General features: G+C 39.3%; 1 protein-coding gene across 7 annotated transcripts in view; it reads right to left on the bottom strand.

Moving 5' to 3' along the window:
• Window positions 1–23,225, bottom strand: part of LOC105465759 (phosphatase and actin regulator 2) — a 300,918-nt gene that overhangs the window by 108,740 nt on the left and 168,953 nt on the right. For all 7 annotated transcript variants that reach the window (XM_071096527.1, XM_071096528.1, XM_024787892.2 and 4 more), the window contains exon 2: window positions 16,825–16,992. In XM_071096527.1, coding sequence (XP_070952628.1) covers window positions 16,825–16,992 — 168 coding nt within the window. The remainder of the gene's footprint in view (window positions 1–16,824; window positions 16,993–23,225) is intronic.

Here is a 23,225-nt window from a genome sequence, read left to right as displayed (position 1 = left end):
AATATGTTGCCGATTAATTTTTGAACAAAGGTGTAAAGGTAATTCAATGGGGAAATGATAGTTGTTTCAACAAATGCTGTTGAAATTTCTTACACATGACACCAAAAGCATGATCTGAAAAGAGAAAAAAAATTGTACTTAAGAGCCTTTGCTCTTAAAAGACACTGTTAAAAAACGGAAAGACAAGCTACTAGAGCCTGGCAGAAAATATCACTAAGTTACATATCTGACAAGGGCACTGAACCTAGAAGATATAACACTCTCAAAACTCAACATTAAGAAAACAAACTACTCAGTAAAAATGGATCAAAAGACTTCAAAAGACTTTTACCAAAGAGAGTATATGGAAGAACAATATATGCTTATTGATTTTTAAAACAGTGCAAAGGCAACTTAATAGAAAAATGATGATCTTTTCAACAAATGATATTGAAATAACTAGACATTTACATGCAAAAAAACAGCCTTGACCCAAAACCAGCCTCACTCCTTGCATAAAAATGATCCTAAAACTGATCATAGATCTAAATGTAAAACATAAAACTATAAAAACATTTAGAAGAAAACATAGGATAAAAATCTTTGTGACCTGGGGTTAGGCATGACAAGAGACCAAAAGCATAATCTATTTTAAAAGAAGCTGATATGGTGGATTTCATCAAAATTAAAAATTTTTCCTCTACAAAAGGTACTGTTATAAGAATGAAAAGACAATCTACAGAGTGGAAAAAAATATTTGCAAATCACATATCCAACAAATAACTTGTATCTAGAATATATAAAGAACTCTCAAAATTCACCAGTAAGAAAACAAATAAGCCAATTAAAAAATAGGCAAAAGACCTGAATAGAAACTTTATCAAAGAGGATAAATGGATGGCAGATACATACATGAAAAGAAGTTCATTCTTGGATGAATATTTTGCAAATATTTTCTCCCATTCCACAGACTGTCTCTTCACTCTGTTGACTATTTCCTTTGCTGAGTAGAAACTTTTTATTAGTAGTTTAATATAGTCAAATTTGTCCTTTTTTGTTTTGTTGCCTGTACTTTTGAGGTCTTAGACATAAAATCTTTGCCTAGACTGATGCTTTAGATTGTTTCCCCTATGTTTTCCTCTAGTAGTTTCATAGTTTTAGGTATTCTGTTTAAGTCTTTAATCCATTTTGCATTGATTTTTATACACTGTGAGACATAGGTGTCTATTTTCTTTCTTTTGTGTTTGGATATTCACTTTTTCCAGCACCATTTATTGAAGAGGATGTTCTTTCCCTAATCTATATTCTTGGCACCTTTGTCAAAAATCAATTGGCTGTAAATATGTAGATTTATTTCTGGGTTCTCCATTCTATTCCATTGGTCTATGTGTCTGTTTTTATACAAATACCATGCTGTTTTGGTTACCATAGCCTTGTAATATATTTTGAAGTCAGGTAATATGATGCTTCCAGCTTTCTTCTTTTTGCTCAGGGATTGCTTTGGCTGTTTGGGCTCTATTTTAGTTCCATACAAATTTTTCTATGTCTGTGAAAAATGTCATGAGACTGGTGGATCACTTGAGCCCAGGAGTTTGAAACCAGCTTGGGTAACATAGTGAAACCCTGTCTCTACAAAAAAAAAAAATATAAAAAACTAGCCAGGTGTGGTGATGTGCTCCTGTAGTCCCAGCTACTCGGGAGGCTGAGGTGGGAGGATCACCTGAGCCCTGGAGGTAGATGCTGTAGTAAGCATCTATGCAGCACTCCAACCTAAGTGACAGAGTAACACCCTGTCTCAAAAAAAAAAAAAAAAAAAAAAAAAAAGGAAAGAAAGAAAGAAAAGAGGCACCACTGATTTTTATGTTGATTTTGTATCTTGTAACTTTACTGAATTTGTTTATCAGATCTAAGAGTTTCTAGATATAAGATCATGTCATCTGCAAAGTTTGTCTTTCTCTTTTCCAATCTGGATGCCTTTTATTTCTTTCTCTTGCCTAATTGCTCGGCTAGGACTTCCAGTTCAATAGGAGTGGTAAAAGTGGGCATCCTTGTCTTGTTCCAGTTCTTAGAGGAAAGGCTTTTAACTTTTCCCCATTCAGCATTATATTAGCTGTTGGTTTGTCATATAAGGGCTTTAATATGTTGAGGTATGTACAGGGAACTCAAATAACTCAACAAGAAAACACCAAATAATCCTGTTAAAATGTGGGCAAAAGATAGGAATAGACATTTTTCAAAAACACACACAAATGGCAACAGGTATACGAAAAAACCACTAAACATCAGGGAAATGAAAATCAAAACCATAATGACACATTATCTTACTTCAGTCAGCATGGCTATTATCAAGACGACATCATCAGGGAAATGCAAATCAAAACCACAATGACATATTATCTTACTTCAGTTAGCATGGCTATTATCAAAAAGACAAAAAATGACAGATGTTGGTGAGGATTCAGAGAAATAGGAACTCTTACACAGTGTTGGTAGGAATGTACATTAGTACAGTCATTACAGAAAACAGTATGGAGGTTTCTCAAAAAAACTAAAAATAGAGCCACCATATGATCCAGCAATTCTGCTACCAGGTACTCACCCCCCAAAAATGGAACTCAATATATCAAAAGGATACCTGCATGCCCATGTTTATTGTAGCACTGTTAACAATGGTCAAGATATGCAATCAACCTACGTGTCCATCAAAGATGAATGGATAAAGAAAATATGATTATATAAACACAATGGAATGCTGTTTGGCCATAAAAAAAAAAAATCCTGTCATTTGCAGCAACATAGATACAAGTGGAAGAAATTATGTTAAGTAAAATAATCCAGGCACAGGAAGACAAATACATGTTCTCACTCACAGGTGGGAGTTAAAAAAAGTTGATCTTATAGAAGTAGAGAGTAGAATGACAGTTACGAGAGGCTGCAAAGGGTGTGTGGGCGTCAGTGGGGGAGGGAATAAAGAGAGGCAGATTAATAGGTACAAACATACAGTTACATAGAAGAAATAAGTTCTAATATTTAATAGCATGGTAGGGTGACTGCAATTGCAACAATGTATTGTATATTACAAAATAGCTAGAAGAGAGGATTTGAAATGTCCCCAATGGTAGAAATGATAAATGTTTGAGGTGATAGATATCCTAAATACCCTGACTTGATCATGACACAGTATATGCATGGAACAAAATATCACATGTGTCCTATAAATATACACAAATATTATGTATCAATAAAAAAGTTCAACATCATTAGCCCATTAGGGAAATGCAAATTAAAACCAGGACAAAATACCACTACATACTTACTAGAATGGTTAACATAAAACTAATTACAGCACACCTATGTTCAAAGCAGCAATATCCACAATAGCCAAGAGGGGGATGCAGTCCAAATGTCCACTGACCAATGAATGGATTTAAACAATGTAGTATACTACACAGTCTTTGAAAAAAGGAAATCTTGTCAACCTTGAGGACATTATGCTAGGTGAAATAAACTAATCACATAAAGATAAACACTATCTGAGTCCACTTATATGAGGGATCCAAAGGTGTCAAATTCATAGTTATAGAAAGTAGAACGATGGGTTACTAGGGGGCAAAAAGGAAGTTGTCTAATAGGTATAGAGTTTCAGTTCTGCAAGATGAAAAAGTTCTGGAGATCTATTTACAGAACAATGTAAATATATTGAACACTACTGAGCTGCACATTTAAAAATGGTTAAGATGGTGAATTTTATGATAAATGTTTTTGCCATAACAACAAAAAATAATGACAATACCAAGTGTTGACAAGGATGTGGAGCAACTGAAACTTTTCTCCACTACTTGTAGGAATGCATAACTCTGGAAAACTGTTTGGCATTTGCTTATAAAGTTAAACACACATTTAACATATGACCCCTAAATCCCATTCCTACATATTTTCCCTAGAGAAATGAAGGCTTTTGCTCACACAAGAACTTACACAAGAATGTTTATAGCAGTTTTATTTAGAATTACCCCAAACTAGAAACAACCCATGTGTCTTTCATGTATGGATAAACAAACTGTGGTACATCTATTCCATGAAATACTATTCAACAAAAAATGGAATGATTAATACACGCAACAGCCTGGATGAAGCTCTCATGAGTCACTCTGCAAAGTGGAAGAAACCAGTCTCCAAAGATTTCACACTGAATGATTCCATTTATATGACATTCTTGAAACAACAAAACTATGGTGAAGAACAGACCAGTAGTTGCCAGAGGTTAGGGGTTGGGGGAAGGGGTGCAGAATAGGGTGTGACTACAAAAAGACAGCACATCCATCCCAGCACTTTGGGAGGCCAAGGTGGGCAGATCACAGGATCAGGAGTTCAAGACCATCCTGACCAACATGGTGAAACCCCATCTCAACTAAAAATACAAAAATTAGCCAGGTATGGTGGCGTGTGCCTGTAATCCCAGCTACTCAGGAAGCTGAGGCAGGACAACAGCTTGAACCCTGGAGGCAGAGGTTACAGTGAGCCCAGATTACGCCACTGCACTGAAGCCTGGGCAACAGAGCAAGACTGTATCTCAAAACAAAAAACAAAAAAAAAAAAGTGCAAAGGAGATTTGGGGAGTGACAGAACTCTGACATATCCTGACTGTGGTAGCGATTATGCAAAACTATACATATATTAACATTCTTAGCACTATACACACATATACACAGACACATATAAAACAAAGAGGAAACACCCACATGGTGAATGACCAAGAGATAACCTCTTTGGAGAAGGTCATGATCACATATTCAGTCATAGAAAGTGAACTCGTTCATGGTACCTTTTTACATCTGCCTCCCGCATATGCCACACCACAGCTACTTCTAAGAAGAATCTCAGGAGTTCACACTGGAGCTGTCAGAATGAATACATACATCTTCCAGTGAACTATAGGCTCATTGGTCCATGTCCACAATGAAAGAGAGAGGAAAGGCAGGAAAACATTTTGGAAAAGTCAAAAAGCCATTTGTGTTTTCTGAAAGGTCAAGGGATTGGCATAGCTGGCACAAACCAGGGCTCAACAAAAAAGCCCCATTTTTAAAGGCCCAGTTTGTTGAGGGCCTATTTACAGGAAAAGTTTCCAAGAGGGGCTGCCAAAAACAACCAAAGGTAACCCTGACACCCCATAGTCTGGACTGTGCAGAAACTCGTGGCTGGGACCTCTATTTTTCTTCCTTGGAGAGAAGCACCAAGAGGCGATCTATAAATATAACCCAGCTTTCCCACTAAAAGGGAAGGTGAAAGAAGTTGGGTTGCATCATCCTTTGCTCTAGTCTGGAAAAGATTAATGTTTTCTAGAAAAAAATGAAAGAATTAGGCTGGGCGCGGTGGCTCATGCCTGTAATCCCAGCACTTTGGGAGGCCGAGGCGGGTGGATCACTTGAGGTCAGGAGTTTGAGACAAGCCTGGCCAATATGGTGAAATCCAATCTCTACTAAAAATACAAAAACACAAAAAGAAAAAAGGAAGGCCGGGCACAGTGGCTCACGCCTGTACTCCCAGCACTTTGGGAGGCCAAGGTGGGTGGATCACTAGGTCAGGAGATCAAGACCATCCTGGCGAAAAGGGTGAAATCCCATCTCTACTAAAAATACAAAAAAATTAGCCAGGCGTGGTGGCAGGTACCTGTAGTCCCAGATACTCCGGAGGCTGAGGCAGGAGAATGGTGTGAACCCAGGAGGTGGAGCTTGCAGTGAGCCGAGATCGTGCCACTGCAGTCCAGCCCGGGCAACAGAGTGAGACTGTCTGAAAACAACAACAAACACACAAACAAACAAACAAAAATTAGACAAGTGTGGTCTCACACACCTGTAATCCCAGCTACTCGGGATGCTGAGGCAGGACAATCGCTTGAAGCTGGGAGGCAGAGGCTACAGTGAGCCGAGATCATTCCACTGCACTCCAGTCTGGGCAAGAATTATGCAGTTAAGAAAGCCACACAAAAAGAAATGTTTTGAGGAAGAAAATAGAACAAAGAGATCAACCACTTGACAAAACCAAAATGTCCTGTCAAGAGGTTAATAGGAGAAAAAAGGTAACACACAGGAGAGGGAGAATTGATGTACTGTGTAGATCTGGCATGGAGCAGCAGGTAAGATAGAGAAGGGTGGTATATCAGAGACTCCGAGCCAGTGTCTGGCTTCTCTCACTGACCCGCCATTCTCGATCTCCACGTACACTCTGATTTTCCCCACAACAGCCTTCCCTGGTATTTCTTCCCTGGAATACCAGCTTCATGAGCTTGTTTCTCTAGAACAGAATCTGGGCATAGGGTAGAAGCTCAGTGAATACTTGCTGTATGAATGGATGACAAGGAGGATTCATCAGACCCAGCAGGAAAAGTCAAAAGTGGTCACTGAGGAGCTCTTGATGAGGTGCCAGTGCTAGAGATGAGAGCCTTGCACAGACCTGCCTGGCTAATCAGAAAGAATGCTGCCTTCTTGTAGTGTGTTTCTTAGGACATAAAAGAGGGCACATCAAAACTCCTCAAACCCTCCTCTACTGGTTTTTAAAAATAAGGATAATTGTCTTCCTCAGAAGCCATCTGGATGGTCTAGCTGGTCAGAAGTCCTGAGTGGAAAACAGGAAGGCATGGAAGGTGACATGTGGTTCTCTTCTCTTCTGGCTAGAGATCATGGCATATGAAAAGACTGGATAAAGAATTGCGAAAAGCCATTTCAACCGATGGTGTTGAAGACAAGATCTGATTTTCTGGACTGTAACATTCAAATAATAGCCTGACAAGACATGTGGTTCATTACATGAAAATAGGAATGAGATACCAGACTATTCACAATAGCCAAGACATGGAATCAAACTAAGTATCCATCAGTAGATGAATGGGTAAAGAAAATGTAGTACATATACATAATGGAATACTATTCAGCCATAAAAACAATAAAATTCTGTCATTTGTAGCAACATGGATGGAACTGAAGGACATTATGTTAAGTAAAATAAGCCAGGTGCAGAAAGACAAATGTTGGATGTTCTCACTCATATGTGGGAGCTAAAACAAAAAAACAACTCATGGTCATAGAGTCGAATGTCAGTTACCAGAAGCTGGGAAGGGTAGTGGGGAGGAAGGAATAAAGAGGGGATGGTTAAGGGGTACAAATGTGCAGTTAGATAGAAAGAATAGATCTAGTGTTCAGTAGCACGATGGGGTGACTAGAGCTAACAATATTGTATATCTCAAAACAACTAAAAGAGTGGAACTGGAATATTTCTAACAAAAAGAAACGATAAATGTTTGAGGTGATGTATATTTCAATTACCTTGATTTAAACATTATACACTGAATGCTTATATAAAAATACCACATACGCCCCATAAATATGTACAACAATTATGTATTCATTAAAAATAAAAAATGTAGGAAAAAAATGACATGCCAAGAAGATGCTCACCGAATTGGCCTATTGAAGAGAACCTTAAAGTTGAATTCAAGAGAGAGGAAAACACCCACATAAAGGTATAAAACCAGGCATCATGGAGGACAGCAGCCAGAACAGAAAAAGAAAAAAACCAATGCCAGAGACTTCTAGTGCTTTCGGAGAAACTAGCATCCAAGAAATGTGGATGTTATGTGTACATATATCCACATGAGGGTACAGGGAAAGAACAGAAAATATATTGCTATAAAAAAGTAAAACAGATCACCCCGTTAGGAGGCTCTGGGTGATATTTTCCACAAAGAGAACATTAAATAAGCAGAAAAGTGATAGAGAGTTTTCATAGGAACTTCCAGCTCCCTAGACATTTACAAGATACTTAATTCTTACTGATAAATTCTTCTTTAAATAAGATGAAATTCTATTCTAGACTTAATTCTAAATAGTGGAAATGTGGTTGGTGAAGTAGTAACAGTAAGAATTTTTTGAAAAGTCATCATTTTAGCTTAGGATTAAAAAATAGCTAAGAACACGTGAAGTACAGCCAGATGCATGGGCACCCTGTGGACTCCATGAGCACAAGGAACTGGTCAGGCTTGTTTATGACCATATCCCTAGCACACACTGCATTGGGCCAGGAATGCCATAAAAACTGAGTGACCTACACAATCTAGTACGCTTCTATGGTGAGAAACTCTGAAACTGACAACAGATAAAGGGATGAATAAACTTAAAGAAAAGATGGAAAGATGATCATGTAACAATGTGATTAGGAGATACAAAAACACACACACACACATCAGAGGCTAGTTAGAAAGACTGGAGATAATTTGTTTCAGGCCAAGACAAAAGGAAACTTCAACAATTAGAGCTGGGAATAAGGAATTCAGGAAGAAGCTCAATGACTGTATGTTATCAGGGCTGCTGGAGACAGGACTGATTCCTGTCCTAGAGACCGAACTAGACGGCTAAGGTCCTTTACAACTCAAAAATTCTTAATTTCAATTGAAAATTACGTAAGTGTTTTACTATAGTAACAATAAATAGTGTTTGGCTGTATTTGAACAAATATTAATAGTCCCAGGCTTCAGGCATATTATGGATTAAACTCGATTTTGTAAATTAGTTTGGGAGCATACCCATAATTCCAAATAATCTAAAAACGCAGTACAGGAGACACCGCCAATATGTAAGTTAAGGATTGCTTACAGACAGAGGCAATAATGCATTATTATTTCAACTTAGAAAGGCAGTCTCAATAGGACTCGATACTGTATCCACCAGAAAATACTAACATATGGGCTGCCATTCTAAACTGGAACTCCATGAGGCTGGCTTTCTGACTTTTGGTTTGCTGGTGGGTCAGAATCTGCCTTGCAAATGTGAGTTGAAGAAAGAAAGCCATAACAAAAAGCATATATTATATAGTTAAACCCTGCTCCTCTTCTGGTAAAACTGTACAGAATGAAGTTTCATAATTCGTTAGGAGCCACGGAGCTGGCAGTAGATATCAGGACTGACAATCAAGCCAGGTGCTGTGGCTCATGCCTGTAATCCCAACACTTTGGGAGGCCAGGATGGGAGAATCGCTTGAGACCAGGAGTTTGAGACCAGCTTGGGCAACATAGTGAGATCTCATCTCCACAAATAACACAACAATTAGCCAGGAATGGTGGCCCATGCCTGTGGTCCCAACGACTCAGGGGACTGAGGTGAGAGGATTGCTTGAGCCCAGGTGGTCAAGGCTTCAGTGAGCCGTGATCACTCCACTGCATTCCACTCCAGTTTGGGTGACACAGTGAGATGCTGCCTCAACAACAACAACAAAAAGATTAACAACCAACTGTGAATGGGATGCATTTTAACAGTTAAATTATCAGATAAAGTTTGTAAAGGCCTAGAATCACAATGTGTCCACACCATTACTGAAAGTGCATGCTATGGTGCACACCTATAATCCCAGGGCTCTGGGAGACTGAGGTGGGCGAATCACCTGAGGTCAGGAGTTTGAGACCAGCCTGGCCAACATGGTGAAACCCCGTCTCTACTAAAATACAAAAATTAGCCAGGTGTGGTGGTGTGTGCCTGTAATCCCAGCTACTCGGGAGGCTGAGGCAGGAGAATTGCTTGAACCTGGGAGGTGGAGGTTGCAGTGAGCTGAAATCGCTCTACTGCACTCCAGCCTGGGGACAGAGTGAGACTCCATCTCAAAAAAAAAAGAAGTGTCGAACACAAAGCAAGAAGCCCTCTGTGGGTCCAGATGTGCTGTGTGGCCTTTGGCTGGTTACATAACTTCTCCCCGATACAGTAAACTGGGAAAAGGGAAAGATTCCTTCCTTTTCCTCCAATATGACACGAGGGTGAATGATAAAGCACTTCCAGGCCGGGCATGGTGGCTCACGCCTGTAATCCCAGGACGTTAGGAGGCCAAGGCAGGTGGATCACCTGAGGTCAGGAGTTCGAGACCAGTCTGGCCAACATGGTGAAACCCTGTCTCTACTAAAAATACAAAAATCAGCTGGGTGTAATGGCACACGCCTGTAGTCCCAGCTACTCAGGAGGCTGAGGCAGGAGAATCGTTTGAACTCAGGATGCAGAGGTTGCAGTGAGTCAAGATCATACGCACTCCAGCTTGGATGATAGAGTGAGACTCTGTTTCCAAAAAAAAAAAAAAAAAAAGCACTTCCAACTTTTTAGTGGAATAAGATAGGTAAAATCAAAATGCTGTCATTTATTAATGCAACCAGAGCAATCCTTAACAAATATCACCTTAAGCAAATCCTTTAACTTTGCCCTACTTTCTAGATGTGGAAAATAATCCCAAATAGCAACATTAGGTCTCTATGGTTACAAGAGAATATTATCCTTTAATAGGACCAAACATAATTTTGATCCTTGCCAACCATTTTTCTACATGTGCACTGTGGAAAGCAGGCCAGTCAAGTAGAAATAAAGTAATTCTTCAGACAAAATCCTTCTTACAGCAAAAACTAGTGTGTGAGGCAAAATGATGTATTAGAGCCACCTTTCTATGATCAGTCCTTTCTGATGTGGGTAGGAAGACGCCTTTTAGAGATGCAACTAGTGAATGGTCGAAAGTACTGGCTATGAGGCTTCATTGCTTAGGTTCAAATATTGCCTTTGCCTAGAGCCAGGTGTGTTTTCTTGGGCAAGCCCCAGTCTCCTCATCAGTAGAACTGGGAAAATAGTAGCCGTCAAAGACTGCAGTTCATAAGGTTGTACTGATGATTCAGTGAGTTAATATGAATCCAGTTATTGGAGCAGAACCTGGTACCTAACAGCATTCAATAAAAATTAGCCATTATTATTATTAGGGAGTACAAAGTACCTTCAGGATATCAAAGATATTACCAGATGATTCTCTACAACTTAGTATGATTCCTAGAATGCTAACACTGACAACAATACTACCTAAAAATCTAGACAGGCATTCTTTTTCTATTACTCCCAACACAAATAAAAGTCTCCTTTTTATTGAAGATAAGTTGTCTTGATTTTCTTTATATAGGAGTATAACTTACTTTTAAATAAGGACAAAAGACAGGGAAAATATTTTTTCTAATTTTATTGGCTTCTTAATAGTGGTACATGGCTGTAATTGTGAAGTACATGTTTTGGTTAGTATTTTAATTTGTTATAATTTTTAAAATCTTCAATTTCTTTTATAAAGTCCTAAAGCATAGGCAGGGTGTGATGGTTCATGCCTGTAATCCCAGCACTTTGGGAGGCCAAGGAGGATGAATTGTTTGAGCCCAGGAGTTTGAGAACAGTCTGGCAACACAGTGAAACCCTGTCTCTACAAAACACACAAAAATTAGCCGAGTGTGCTGTGTGCCTGTAGTCTCAGCTATTTGGGAGGCTCAGGTGGGAGGATCATCTGAGCCCAGGGAGGTTGAGGATGCAGTGAGCTGTGATTGTGCCACTGCACTCCAGCCTGGGAGACAGAATGAGGCCCTCCTGTCCAAAAAAAACAACAACAAAAAAAAAGTCCTACATCACCCAGTACTGCATTTTTGGCTATAGTGGGTATTTAATAAAGCAGCAATTCAAGGCATATTTTTTTATTACATCCCATGTATAAGTTATTACATAAAGAACCTATGGGAAGTGCAGCAAAAGTGAGTGTAATAGTCTCTGCCCTTAAATACTTTACATAGCAAATTAGAAGCATAAGACAGACACTTAAACAAGAAAACAAGTTAAAATAAACATGTCCTAACAGGAGTCCAGGCAAAGGAGGGGTGGCTACCATCAGCTGGTGCTGAATCAAAGTCAAGAGTATCTGCAGGAGGAAGAGACATGTTACTGACCCTTGAATGACGGGTAGCATTTCAATAGGTATAGCTGGAGGAAGGATGTGCTCAGAGGAACAGGAAAGAGCAAGAAAAAAAGCCAGGGGACCAAGAAGGCTTGGGGCATGCTGAACCAGTGACCCAGCATGACTGAAGTCCAAAGGCCATGGACGACTTGAAAAGAAAATGTCAGTTTGGGTTAAACTGAGAAGAGCTGAGAAGCCTGGATTTCACTGAAGAAGCAATGCGGACCCAGTCACACTTTTTGAGCAAGAAGTGACAGGAGCAAAGTCCCATCTGAGGAACGTTTCCTGATGGTGATATCCAAGAGGATCTGGCGGGGGGCAAAAGGGGAGATGGGTGATCTGCCCACCTATGTCCCCAGATCCACACATGTTGGGCTACTGCTGCTGACCAGAGGGAGCCCTCATCTCCCTGCTCACCCAGCTCTTGGGCTATGTCATTTCTAGCAACAGTAACTCCAGCACCACAGGCTTAGGATCTTAGGGACTCCTCCTCTAAATCCATTCCCTGTGTTCCACTTTATATAGCAAGTTTCTGTCCTGAGTCCTTTGGTAAGTTTCTGTCCTAGTTAACAGCTCTATTTCCTTGTTCTTTAAAAAAGGATAGGGCCGTAGGCTGAGCGCGGTGGCTCACGCCTGTACTCTCAGCACTTTGGGAAGCTGAGGTGGGCAGATTGCTTGAGCCCAGGAGTTTGAGACCAGCCCGGGCAACATGGCGAACACCCATCTCTATTAAAAGTACAGTACAAAAGTACAAAAATTAGCTGGGCATCGTGGCGTGTGCCTGTGGTCCCAGCTGCTTGGGAGGCTGAGGCGGGAGAATTGCTTGAAGCCGGGAGATTGAGGCTGCAGTGAGCTGTGATAGCACTACTGCATGCCAGCCTGGGTGACTAGGGCCCTGTTCAAGTCTTTCTGATTCCCATACCAGACACCATCTGCCCCACCTAAATACTCCTACCTGAGAAAAGAACACCCTGGTTACTGAGGCTTGCCTGAATCTTCTAATATCACTCACCTGGATGCTCTGAGATTTACCCTACCTGTTGGAACCTGTGCCACTTTGTGGTGAAATACTCATCACTCTATTTGCCTGGCTTGATACTTACAAGGTTATTATCTTGATCACTTGGGTTCCTGACAGCCTGTGACATTTCAAACCTCCTGTGTCAGCCTCACCAGCTAGGTCAGGTTCCCCTCATAGGTAGGCTTGCTGCCAGAACCCTGCCTCTCCCTGTCTTCTCTAGTGGCCTACAGATTTCTATAGCTAGCTGCAAATAAGCATAGCAAAAAAGCTATGTTGCACTAATTGAGACATTAGGTGACAGGACTAGACAACAGGAATTGACAGGATAGGCTGATGTTAAAGACTTTGCATGAGGAGAAAATAAATCAAACGTTTTAGGAACTGATAGAATGTAGAAGATGGTGAGAGCAGGAAGAGTCAAAGAACTCCATGGTTCAAAGTCTGGATGCCAAAGGAAGCCATGTCTACAGTAATAAGGATTGCTGGGGTTGGCAGGGAATCTGTTTTGGTTGGAATGCATTTATACATAGTACTTTTCCACTCCCTCTTCCTTCACTCCCTGTGTCCATCATAGCATTTATTAGTACCTCACCTGTCTAGAATGAAAGCTCCATGAGGGCAGGAACCTCACTTGCTTATTGGCTGCAGAATACCAGGCTTCTAGAACAGTGCCTGGCAGCTAGCATGTTTTCCATGGAAATACATATAGACTGTATGAATGGATTTTGAGTTAACATGTTGTTCTCAGGTAGTGCTACCCATCAGATGCTTGGGTAGATGTGCGTGGGCATTGGCTGGAGGCTGGGCCAGTTTGAAGGATGTGGGTATGGGAAAGAAGGGCACATTCAAAGCAACAGAAGGGCTAAGGCACATAGCAACCTTCCCTCAGAGGGTTAGGGGAGATGAGAAGATGAAGAGAAAAGGCAAAAGAGAGAAAGAAAAGTGAAAGACAAACAAGATAATGGTAGCTTTTGTAAGTTAAGGAAGAGGTATTTTGGAAATTAAGGCAGGACTAATTATTCAGTGACAGCAAATGTTGTAGAGGTTGAAATGAATGAAAATAAGAGAATGACACTAAATTTAATGGTTAGGAGACTTGGAGTAACCTCGGTGAATACAGAACACAGAGACAGATTGCAGTGGGAAAAGGAATGAGAACGTGGGAAGAAAGTAAAGGCAGCAGAAATAGGTTAGATTTTCAGTAAGTTTGGTCTTGATGGTAATACACTATGAGAAGTTAGAGGAACAACTGTGTTTATTTAGACAGGGCGTTTGTCCTCTTACCTTTGGGGAGATATAAGCATATATAAAAATCCAAAGGAAGGATGTTTATATCCTCACCTCCCACCAAATCAAATCAAATCAAATCAAATCAAAATGGGAAAAAATGATTATGTAGAGGAAAAAAAAGGTGTAGGTGCCATTTTGAGTTCTAAATATAGGGAAGGGATAGAAGAACCTAGAGCTTAGCTGGGACCTCTCATGCAGGAGAAGAAAAGCAATGAAGAGGGGTATCTGGGGGAAGTGGATGGAAAAGAGGCCTGTTCTCCTGTCCTAGAATCTAAGAGCCAGACACTGAACAGCCTAAATCAGAGTCGAAGATATTGGAAACTTTCTGCTTTAAAACAAGGCTAAAGAACTGGAAGCTGGGGCATAAGCCCAGCCTGCATTATAGGGCATGATGTCCTTTGGACATAGAATGAACATTCCAAAATACAACTGACTCAAGGACCACCAAGATAGGCTACGAATGGGACACTTCTTACCTCCAGTTACAACAGTAAACATGTTATTACAATGCATTAATAAATTAGTGTTCCATCCTGTCTACTACCAATTAAGAACTCCTATAACAGAAACCCATTCTAGGAAAAGTGGTATTTATCACTGTGCGGCAGAACACAATAAGGTTCATATCCATGTGAATACCAACCCAGGAGTTTAAGAGAAGGACAAACATAGAAGACTTACTTTTCTTGGAAGAAATGAACTTTCTTTTTTATCTCAAGATATGGTGGGTCTTGCCTAAGGTGTACTTCATTGATTATCAGACAGCCAACAGCCCTGATCATATCCAAACAGCTCGATTCCACTGCTTGAGATAATTTTTTAAAGAAGAAAATAACTTTCTCTTGGTTATATCCAAATACTAGTTTTGTGCAAAAGTAATTGCAGTTTTTTGCCACTAAAAGTAATGGCAAAAATCACAATTACTTTTGTACCAACTGAATATATCTGTTTTCCTCTAGATATGACATCTTTCTCCAATGTGAAAAAAAAAAACTAATATACGATACACCGTTTTGTAACTTATGTTCGTTTTCGTACCTTACATCTGGAGCCCTGCTCCCATCTTGGGTAGTCTTGGTAATGTGAAGAGCCAGATTCTCCCAATGCTTAAGCACATGTGAGAGGGAGGCACTTGAAGAAGGCCAGTGAGGTTTCTTCCATGACCAAAAAACAGGAGAACAAGATTCCCAGCCAGGGACTGGAAGGAGTCAAAGGTGTAAGGGTGTCTCTGGGGACCAATAACAGAATCTAGAACTGAAGCACCTCCGAGTTCAGCACATTCAACTCCCTGATTGTGCAGGTGAGAAAACTGAGGCTGATCGCCCCTGTTCAAAGTCACCCAGCCAGGTGTCCTCACACAGCACAGCACCCTGTCCCTCACCTCTCACCACCTCCTAACCCAGAAAGCCACTTAGGTACTGAAGAGCACCCAATAACCAAACCAGCATTATTTTCCCCTAAGCCAAGTTTTTCTTCTTTCTCTATCTTCTTATTACAGAAATTTTCCAATATCTATAAGCAGAGAAATGAGAATAATAACCACCATGGACCCACTGCCCAGCTTAAACAACCCATTGCCAGTCTTCCTTTATCTTAAGCTTACCTACCTCACCCTCCTCCAGGATTATTTTGAAGCAAATTCCAGGTAGCTTATCATTATTTCTTGTTAAATATAAAATGCTCAAACAAACTATATAGCTGCAAATGCATCCGAAACAATTTTCTTTGGGGAGCTTTGATGCTCCTATTCTATATCCTTGCATTGCGTGTGGTATTTTTAATTTCATTTCACAGCTCTAGAACAAAACCCTAGCTCTTATCTTAGTACAGACCAATAAGATACGTTCTGTGTCCCTGTACATCCACTAACAATATTAGACTGTGTACAACGAGGAATTCTGATGAAGGCATTGCCTTGGACAGTAAGCTTGGGGAACGTTGAACTTACTAAACACTTTTCTATAATAGACACAGTACACTCACACTGGCACTTGTTTAAATTGGGCTGAATTCTGGCCTGAGATTTAAAGCCAACTTCGTCCATGAGTCGATATGAAAGGCACTAAGCAACGTAACTCCTTAAGGTTTAACAAATCTACAAACTAAATTAACAACCAAACATTTTCACACCAATAGGGTTATGCCTCTACTCTCTTAAGACAGAGACCATTTATTTGTCCTAAGGATATGATAGAAATCTAAAATCAAATATAACAAAATTTTTCTTTCATATAGCCACTTAATCTTTCCTAAAGAATAAATATATCAAAAAAGACATTTTTTTAAAAAGTTTTAATTAATGAACAAGACTGTACTACTAATTAAATAATGTTACATGTATAGTACTATAGTCTACTAGTTAAATATGTATATATTAATATAAATAGTACAGTCTAACTAGTTAAATATATATGTAACATCATGTGTATATAAAAATGGATACCTGCCATCATAATGTTGATGAATAGCATTTCCACTTATCATTTTCTACTATTTCACTCCCTTGCCTCACCCATCCATTTTTTATATAAATTTACAAATATATATTTTTAAATGAGAATATATTAGAAAGTTAAGGTCAGTACAAAAAGAAGGCAAATCAGAACTCTTAAGTTGTTTCATCCATAAAATAAAGAATTCATTTCAAATATGGATTAAATTTTTTCTGGGAAAAAACACACTGTAATACATAATTTTCTACCTTTTAAACCATTTTACGATTTATCCCATCTTCTAACAAGTTATGATACTCATACCTGCTGAGGTTTCTCTAAATTTGTCGCTGGTCTTCTTTTTCCTCCATTTCCAAGGCTTAAAGATTTTACCAATGGTGGATAGTTTCCCCTTTCTCTTGAAGGGAGGTGTTTGGGAACCTGCTGTGGGGCCATCTGAGTTTGCTATAGAAGCTTTGTCCAGTCCATCAACTGTATAAAGAAAGATATAGACAGAGAAAGGTTGTAAAAAAGGTTTTAATAAAACAACATCATCGATTGGTTCCTGGGCTGTTAACGGTAAGCACATCCACTCTAATTGGAATCTCACATAAAGTTTACTTGTCCCATTTCACAGCTGGTAGGACTTCCCTCATATCAATCAGTAAACCAGTCAATCAGAAATTACAGCCAACTTAGAAAATCATTCTGGGGAAACAGACTAGAAACAAGAGACTTACATTATAGATGGGGCCAAATGAGTGTCTGCAACACAGCTAAATCCATCTGCAACAACCCTATCAATATTTTGTACAGGAATAGAGTATTCTAAGTATTTCTGAAACAGGACGTTCCTCCAGAGACTAGTTTGACATTCTCAGTAATGAATATTACAGTTATGGTGTAGTTAAAATCATGGTTTCTCTTTCACAAAATAAAATTTGGTGCCAGGAAGCTAAATTCTATTTTTACAATGCTAAAACTATCTTTTGCTTTTATTACAAAAAAGGTTTTGAGCTTCAAAGAAACTGATAACTACACTAACCACAAGAAATATGTGGAAAATTTGGGTACTGTGTGTGATAAAAACATGCTTTTGTATGTCTTCACTATTTTATTTCTCAGAAGAAATGCACAAAATCTTAAGTTGCCTTGCTTGCACTGTGTTCTAGGCTGATGGAAGATAGCAATGACTTATGTTACACCAACTATCAAATTTTAATGGCAAAGAACTGGAAGCAGGCCAGAATGGATGAACTATAATATTATTCCATCAATAAAATAGCACTTGAAATTATGGCAAAAAAAAAAAAAAAAGGAAAAATCAAAACAGTAGTTTCTTCTTGGAGGCAGAAATTACCTGAGAAGAAACTTGAGGGAACATATAGGGGTGATGGAAATTATCTCAGCAATGGTTGGATGACCCAAAACTCATTAAATGGAATTTACAATTTCTTGCATTTCACTTTATGTAAAATTTACCTTTAAAAAAGCATAAATAGACAGTGAAGTCTAATTAATGACATGTATGCTGAAGTGTTTAGAGGTGAAGTGTACTGATGTCCATCAAAAATAATAAATGGATAGATAGATGGAATAGGCAGATGGATAAAAGCACAATAAAGTAAAATAGAGCAAAATGTTAAGTGTTGAATCCAGCTGGTAGATATGTATATGGGGCATGATACCAATTCTTTTATCTTCTCTGTATTTTTAAAACTTTCTTAATATAATATTGGTAATAGTAAAACAAATAAAAACGAAAATTGAACAGCAAGGACTTCTGCTTCCAAGAAGATAAAACAGACTTACTTTTTCTTTTTGAGACAGAGTCTTGCTCTGTCGCCCAAGCTGGAGTGCAGTGGCGTGATCTCAGTTCACTGCAACCACCGCCTCCCGGGTTCAAGCAATTCTCCTGCCTCAGCCTCCCGAGCAGCTGGGACTGACTACAGGTGCATGCCACCACGCCCGGCTAATTTTTGTATTTTTAGTAGAAACGGTGTTTCACCATATTGGTCAGGCTGGTCTCGAACTCCTGACCTCAAGTGATTCACCCATCTCAGCCTCCCAAAGTGCTGGGATTATAGGCCTGAGCCACCACACCCAGCCCAAACTTACTTTTTCTTATTCCTCTGGCTAAATAAAACTTAAAACACACACACACACACACACACACACACACACACGGATGTTACATATAAATGTAAGAAAATTCTGTAAGGCCAAGAGAAGGTAGACAAGCCTGGGACCTCAGAACCCAAGAAACAACAAGGTGGTGAGATTCCTGGGTTTTCTTTTTGCCTCAAATATCCCAGACTCATAGCTGAAGAAGTCAGAAACCTCTAAAGGCCAACAAGCATGGAAGCCAGCAACCCAGAAACACCAATGGGCACAGACCACAAGCATCTTCACTCTCTAGCCACATAACCAGGAAAGGGGCAGAGTAGCAAAATAAGAAACTTTTAGACAATAACTGCTCTACTACAGCCAAGCACCATGGAAGAACCTGTGACCATGTGTACTAGCAAAGGCTGAATGGAGTTACTAGATTTCCACCCTCATGCGGCTCTGAAAAAGAGCCCTAATATCCCCACTAGTGTGGTGTCAGAGAATACCAAGCAGGAAACTAGCACCTTTATGCCTGGCGGCTGATAATGAAGCATCTTCCACAGTGTCAGTGGAGACCATGTAGGAAGCCCTGACATCCATCCCTTCCCAGCAATAACTGGGTATCTCTCCCCTCCCCCCAAAACAGAGGTGGTCAAATCATTGCACACTAGGAACAAGACCACTCCAACTGTGATATCAAGGGAGATCACATGGGGATCCGGAAATTCTACCTGTGCCCAACACTAACAAGGACACCCCACACACATACATAGTGTGTCAACAGAGGACAAGTGGAGAACTGGGATTTTTTTTACCTCCAGTAGGGGTGACAAGGTGGCACCCACTGCTTCCCCTGCTATAGAGGTGTCAGACAATGCCAATTAAAACAGAAGGTTTCAAACAAGATCTAGAGTCACATAACATAATACAAAAATGTCCAAGTTTCCATCAAAAATCACTTGACACACTAAGAACCAGGAAAATCTCAAACTGAATGAAAAAAGACAATCAATAGACATCAATTCCTAAATCCTTATGAGTTCTCCTTCCAAACAAATAGGAATAACTCCTGTTCCTCCCACTAGTGAAGTCTACTGTAATTTCAGGTACTATCTGGGCAGAGATGGGCAGACACTGCGCATTGCTAGGGAAAATTGGAGATTCAAGTCCTGCGCTGACTGATTCTTCTGAAAGTGGTTCCTAACCCTACTTTCAGCCATAGCACAACAGATAGAGATACAGGAGACAGACTGATTTTGAAGCTAATTCAGAGTAAAGGAGCAAAATATTTATTACTTCAATTCTACTCCTGTCCAACTTCCCTCCTTGAACCAGAGTGCAAACCCAGAGGGGAACTGAGAGTATGGTTTTACTTCTTCATGAAGACTTTCCGCTGAACTCTCATGTAAGGGCTTAACTTTGAACAACTTAAACGTTGTAAAATATAAAAGGGCTGATTATTATGAACATAGGAAACGAAAGTTTCCATCTCAAATTCATCTCTGTGGTTACCTGTCTAGTTTTCATTTTCTTACAATATAGTGGGATCTTTCTCTCCCAACCCACATATCCAGTTCCCTGATGCTCCACAAAAATTCTACTTTCTCTCTGAAGCAATTAAGAACAGCCTATTTTTCCCCTATCATAAACCACACTTGCAATTAGAAACCATATGTTGGCACAGGTGGCCAATGTGCCATTGTACTTCTCTTAAATCATGAATGTGAGGACCACTGTCACCCGCTTTTGAGTAGCATGGGAAGAATATTAACTCTTCTTTAGATACGCAGGACACTGGCATTGCTATGATATTTCTGTAATTTTGCTTGTGGATCAGTTTTCCATTAAAATCCATTTGAAACTTTCCATAAATTATTTCACAGTAAGTCTGGTGAATTTTGCATTTATATGCAGATAAAAACAAATTGCCAGGTAAATCCCAGATGAAAGGTAAAATTTCCTGATTGCTTTCAATGTTAATTTTGGTCCACTTTTATGTTACTAAGAGTAACTTGTCATTCATCAGAACTTACCTTTTCACACTTGAGTTCTACATTTTAAAACACAGCATATTTTGAAATACAGTCATTAGCTAATCAAATGTAGACACTTTAAATGACACAGCTCAGTCTATCTTCCCACTGAAACGAGCCCACACCTAACAGAATTTCCCTGCACCACCAATTGCTAAGAAATCAGAAAATACATACAGGTTTTATTTTTTATTTAAACAGAAATGTATCAATTAGGCAGTCCCAGCACAAATGTGACCATATAAGCCAAAAATAAACGAGGCTAGATAATTATCATATTGATAGGGTTTAGATATGAATCCCCACCCAAATCTCATGTCAAATTGTAATCCTCAGTGTTGGAGGTGGAGCAGGGTGGGAGGTATGGATCATGGCGGCAGAGTTCTCACGAATTGTTTAGCACCGTCCCCTCTTGATACTGTATAGTGGGTGAGATCACATGAATTCCAGTTGTTTAAAAGTGTGTAGCACCTCTCTCTCTCTCTTCCTCCTGCTCCAGCCATATAAGACATGCCTGCTTCCCCTTCACTCGGTGCCATGATTGTAAGTTTCCTGAGACTTTTCCAGAAGCTAAGCAGAAGCTAGCCTGCAGAACTATGAGCCAATTAAACCTCCTTTCTACATAAATTACCCAGTCTCTGGTATTTCTTTACAGCAGTGCGAGAACAGACTAATACACATATGAAATAAATTGTAGGTTTGAATAGTCTTCCCTTTGAGATTTGATAAATAAATGATAGGGATTCTTAAAAAATTGAATCTACTTAATAGAGTTCATTGTATGTTTATACTATTTAATGGTTATGATATTTTTGATATCAATTTTTCCCCACACATAATTATTTCAGGCACTGAGAAATTGAGACAGATGTGGCATAGTATTACGACTCACAAATGTTGTAGCTGAAAGACCACTTAGAAAAGAATCTCCGTAAAAGAACTCCTGGTACTAATTTCGTACAAACTGACAGCCGCCCTGCAGAAAACAAGTAGGTGGTAAAAAACATGGTCTCAACTTTTCTTCAAATATCCTTAAATATCTGAAGGTCGATGAGAATGCATTTTTGAAGCCCAATTGTAGCAAAAATAACTAGGAGAAATCGTGTGTGGTAAATAATGCTTTGATAACACTCTGCTGTGTATGCTTTAAGAAAGTTAAAAAAAAAAAAACCAAGCATATCAAACTTTATTTACTTAAAATATAGTTTCCAGGCTTTGTTATTTTTTGTGCTTTGTTATGTTTTTACAATATTAAGATTATCTGTGTATATTTTTATTTCTATTACAGTTTTCGTATTTCTATTATAATTCTGTCACTTTCCCCTTTAAAACCCACAGAACATATGGCAAAGAAAAATCAGAAGAGTGCTTAGGGAAGATTTAACTTTATTGCCTACATTTACATGAGGTCTCTTTCTCTCTCTCAAGTCTCAATAACTTAAGATATATTGCTATCATTAAACAAGGGCGAATGTACAACATCTGGGCACAGAAGCAACCCACTATTGGTTAGGGTGAACTGATGGTATAAGCCATCACAGATGAGCTCGGATCACGGTTTCTAAGGCAGTCAAGTGGCTATCCTTGCCTTCCTTTGTCTAAAGGAGTTCCTTACTCTCTTATTAATCAGAGTTTACAGTGGGTTGGGTCAAATCTCTTCCTTTTAAGGGTAAAATAAATGGCAAGTGGAGAAGAAGAGAAAATGAACAGAAGAATCAAAATGTGTGGCATCACACGGGGTGCAGGTAAAAAATTCTGAGACTGCTGAACATGTATATTGAGATCAAACAAGGAAGTACAAGAATGGCAGATGGTGGAAGCCAGGTTTCTCACTACTGGAGAGAGAGGTTACAGACAAGCAACTGGAGAGGGAGGTTACAGATAAGCGAGAGAGTAAAGCTAGAATGATCCATGCAGCCCTGATTAGAGTTGGAGACATCTGCATGAACCCATGCTTGGCCAGGTAGACAGATAGATAAGTAAATGAATTATAGACATGTATATATGCATGGGTTTACTTACACACATGTATTTGCTAGTTCTGTCCTCTCAGAAGGCCTAGAAGTAATAACTCCCCAGTAGCAAAGAGCACGTCCAGCACGTAGATCTTGGTTTCTAATAGCATTCTCCAATAGACAGACACCACCCTCCTTACAGAAAAGGCTGCTTCTAGAGCTGGGTCATGGAAAACACTAGATGAGCCCTGCAACATCTTGTAGTCCCAGAAAGTGCTCAAAAAGCAAACTGATGGGAGGGGGTAGGTTAAAGGGATACAGGAGCCAACTCAAACGTTTCCAAAGGCCAAAGTTGGAATAATCTCAGCAACAAAGAAAAAATATAGTATTAGATTATAACCCAAAGTATAAAATAAACATCCACAAATCCATACTCATATAGATAAATATTGAATGAATAAATGAATGTGGGAGAAGAGATAAATCCTTACAGAATTCCAAATAATTTATATACATAACCCTCTCTCAAGAAAGTGGAGCTTAACTCCTGACTGCTTAAATGTGGGCTATCCATAGTGACTTCCTTCCAAAGAGTACAGTATGGAAAGAGAGGAGAAAGGAGTGGCTT

This window comes from Macaca nemestrina, chromosome 5 (assembly GCF_043159975.1).
Source record: "Macaca nemestrina isolate mMacNem1 chromosome 5, mMacNem.hap1, whole genome shotgun sequence".
NCBI lineage: Eukaryota > Metazoa > Chordata > Mammalia > Primates > Cercopithecidae > Macaca > Macaca nemestrina.
Note: the sequence above shows the minus strand (reverse complement) of the source record. Positions and strands in the feature narration are given on the sequence as shown.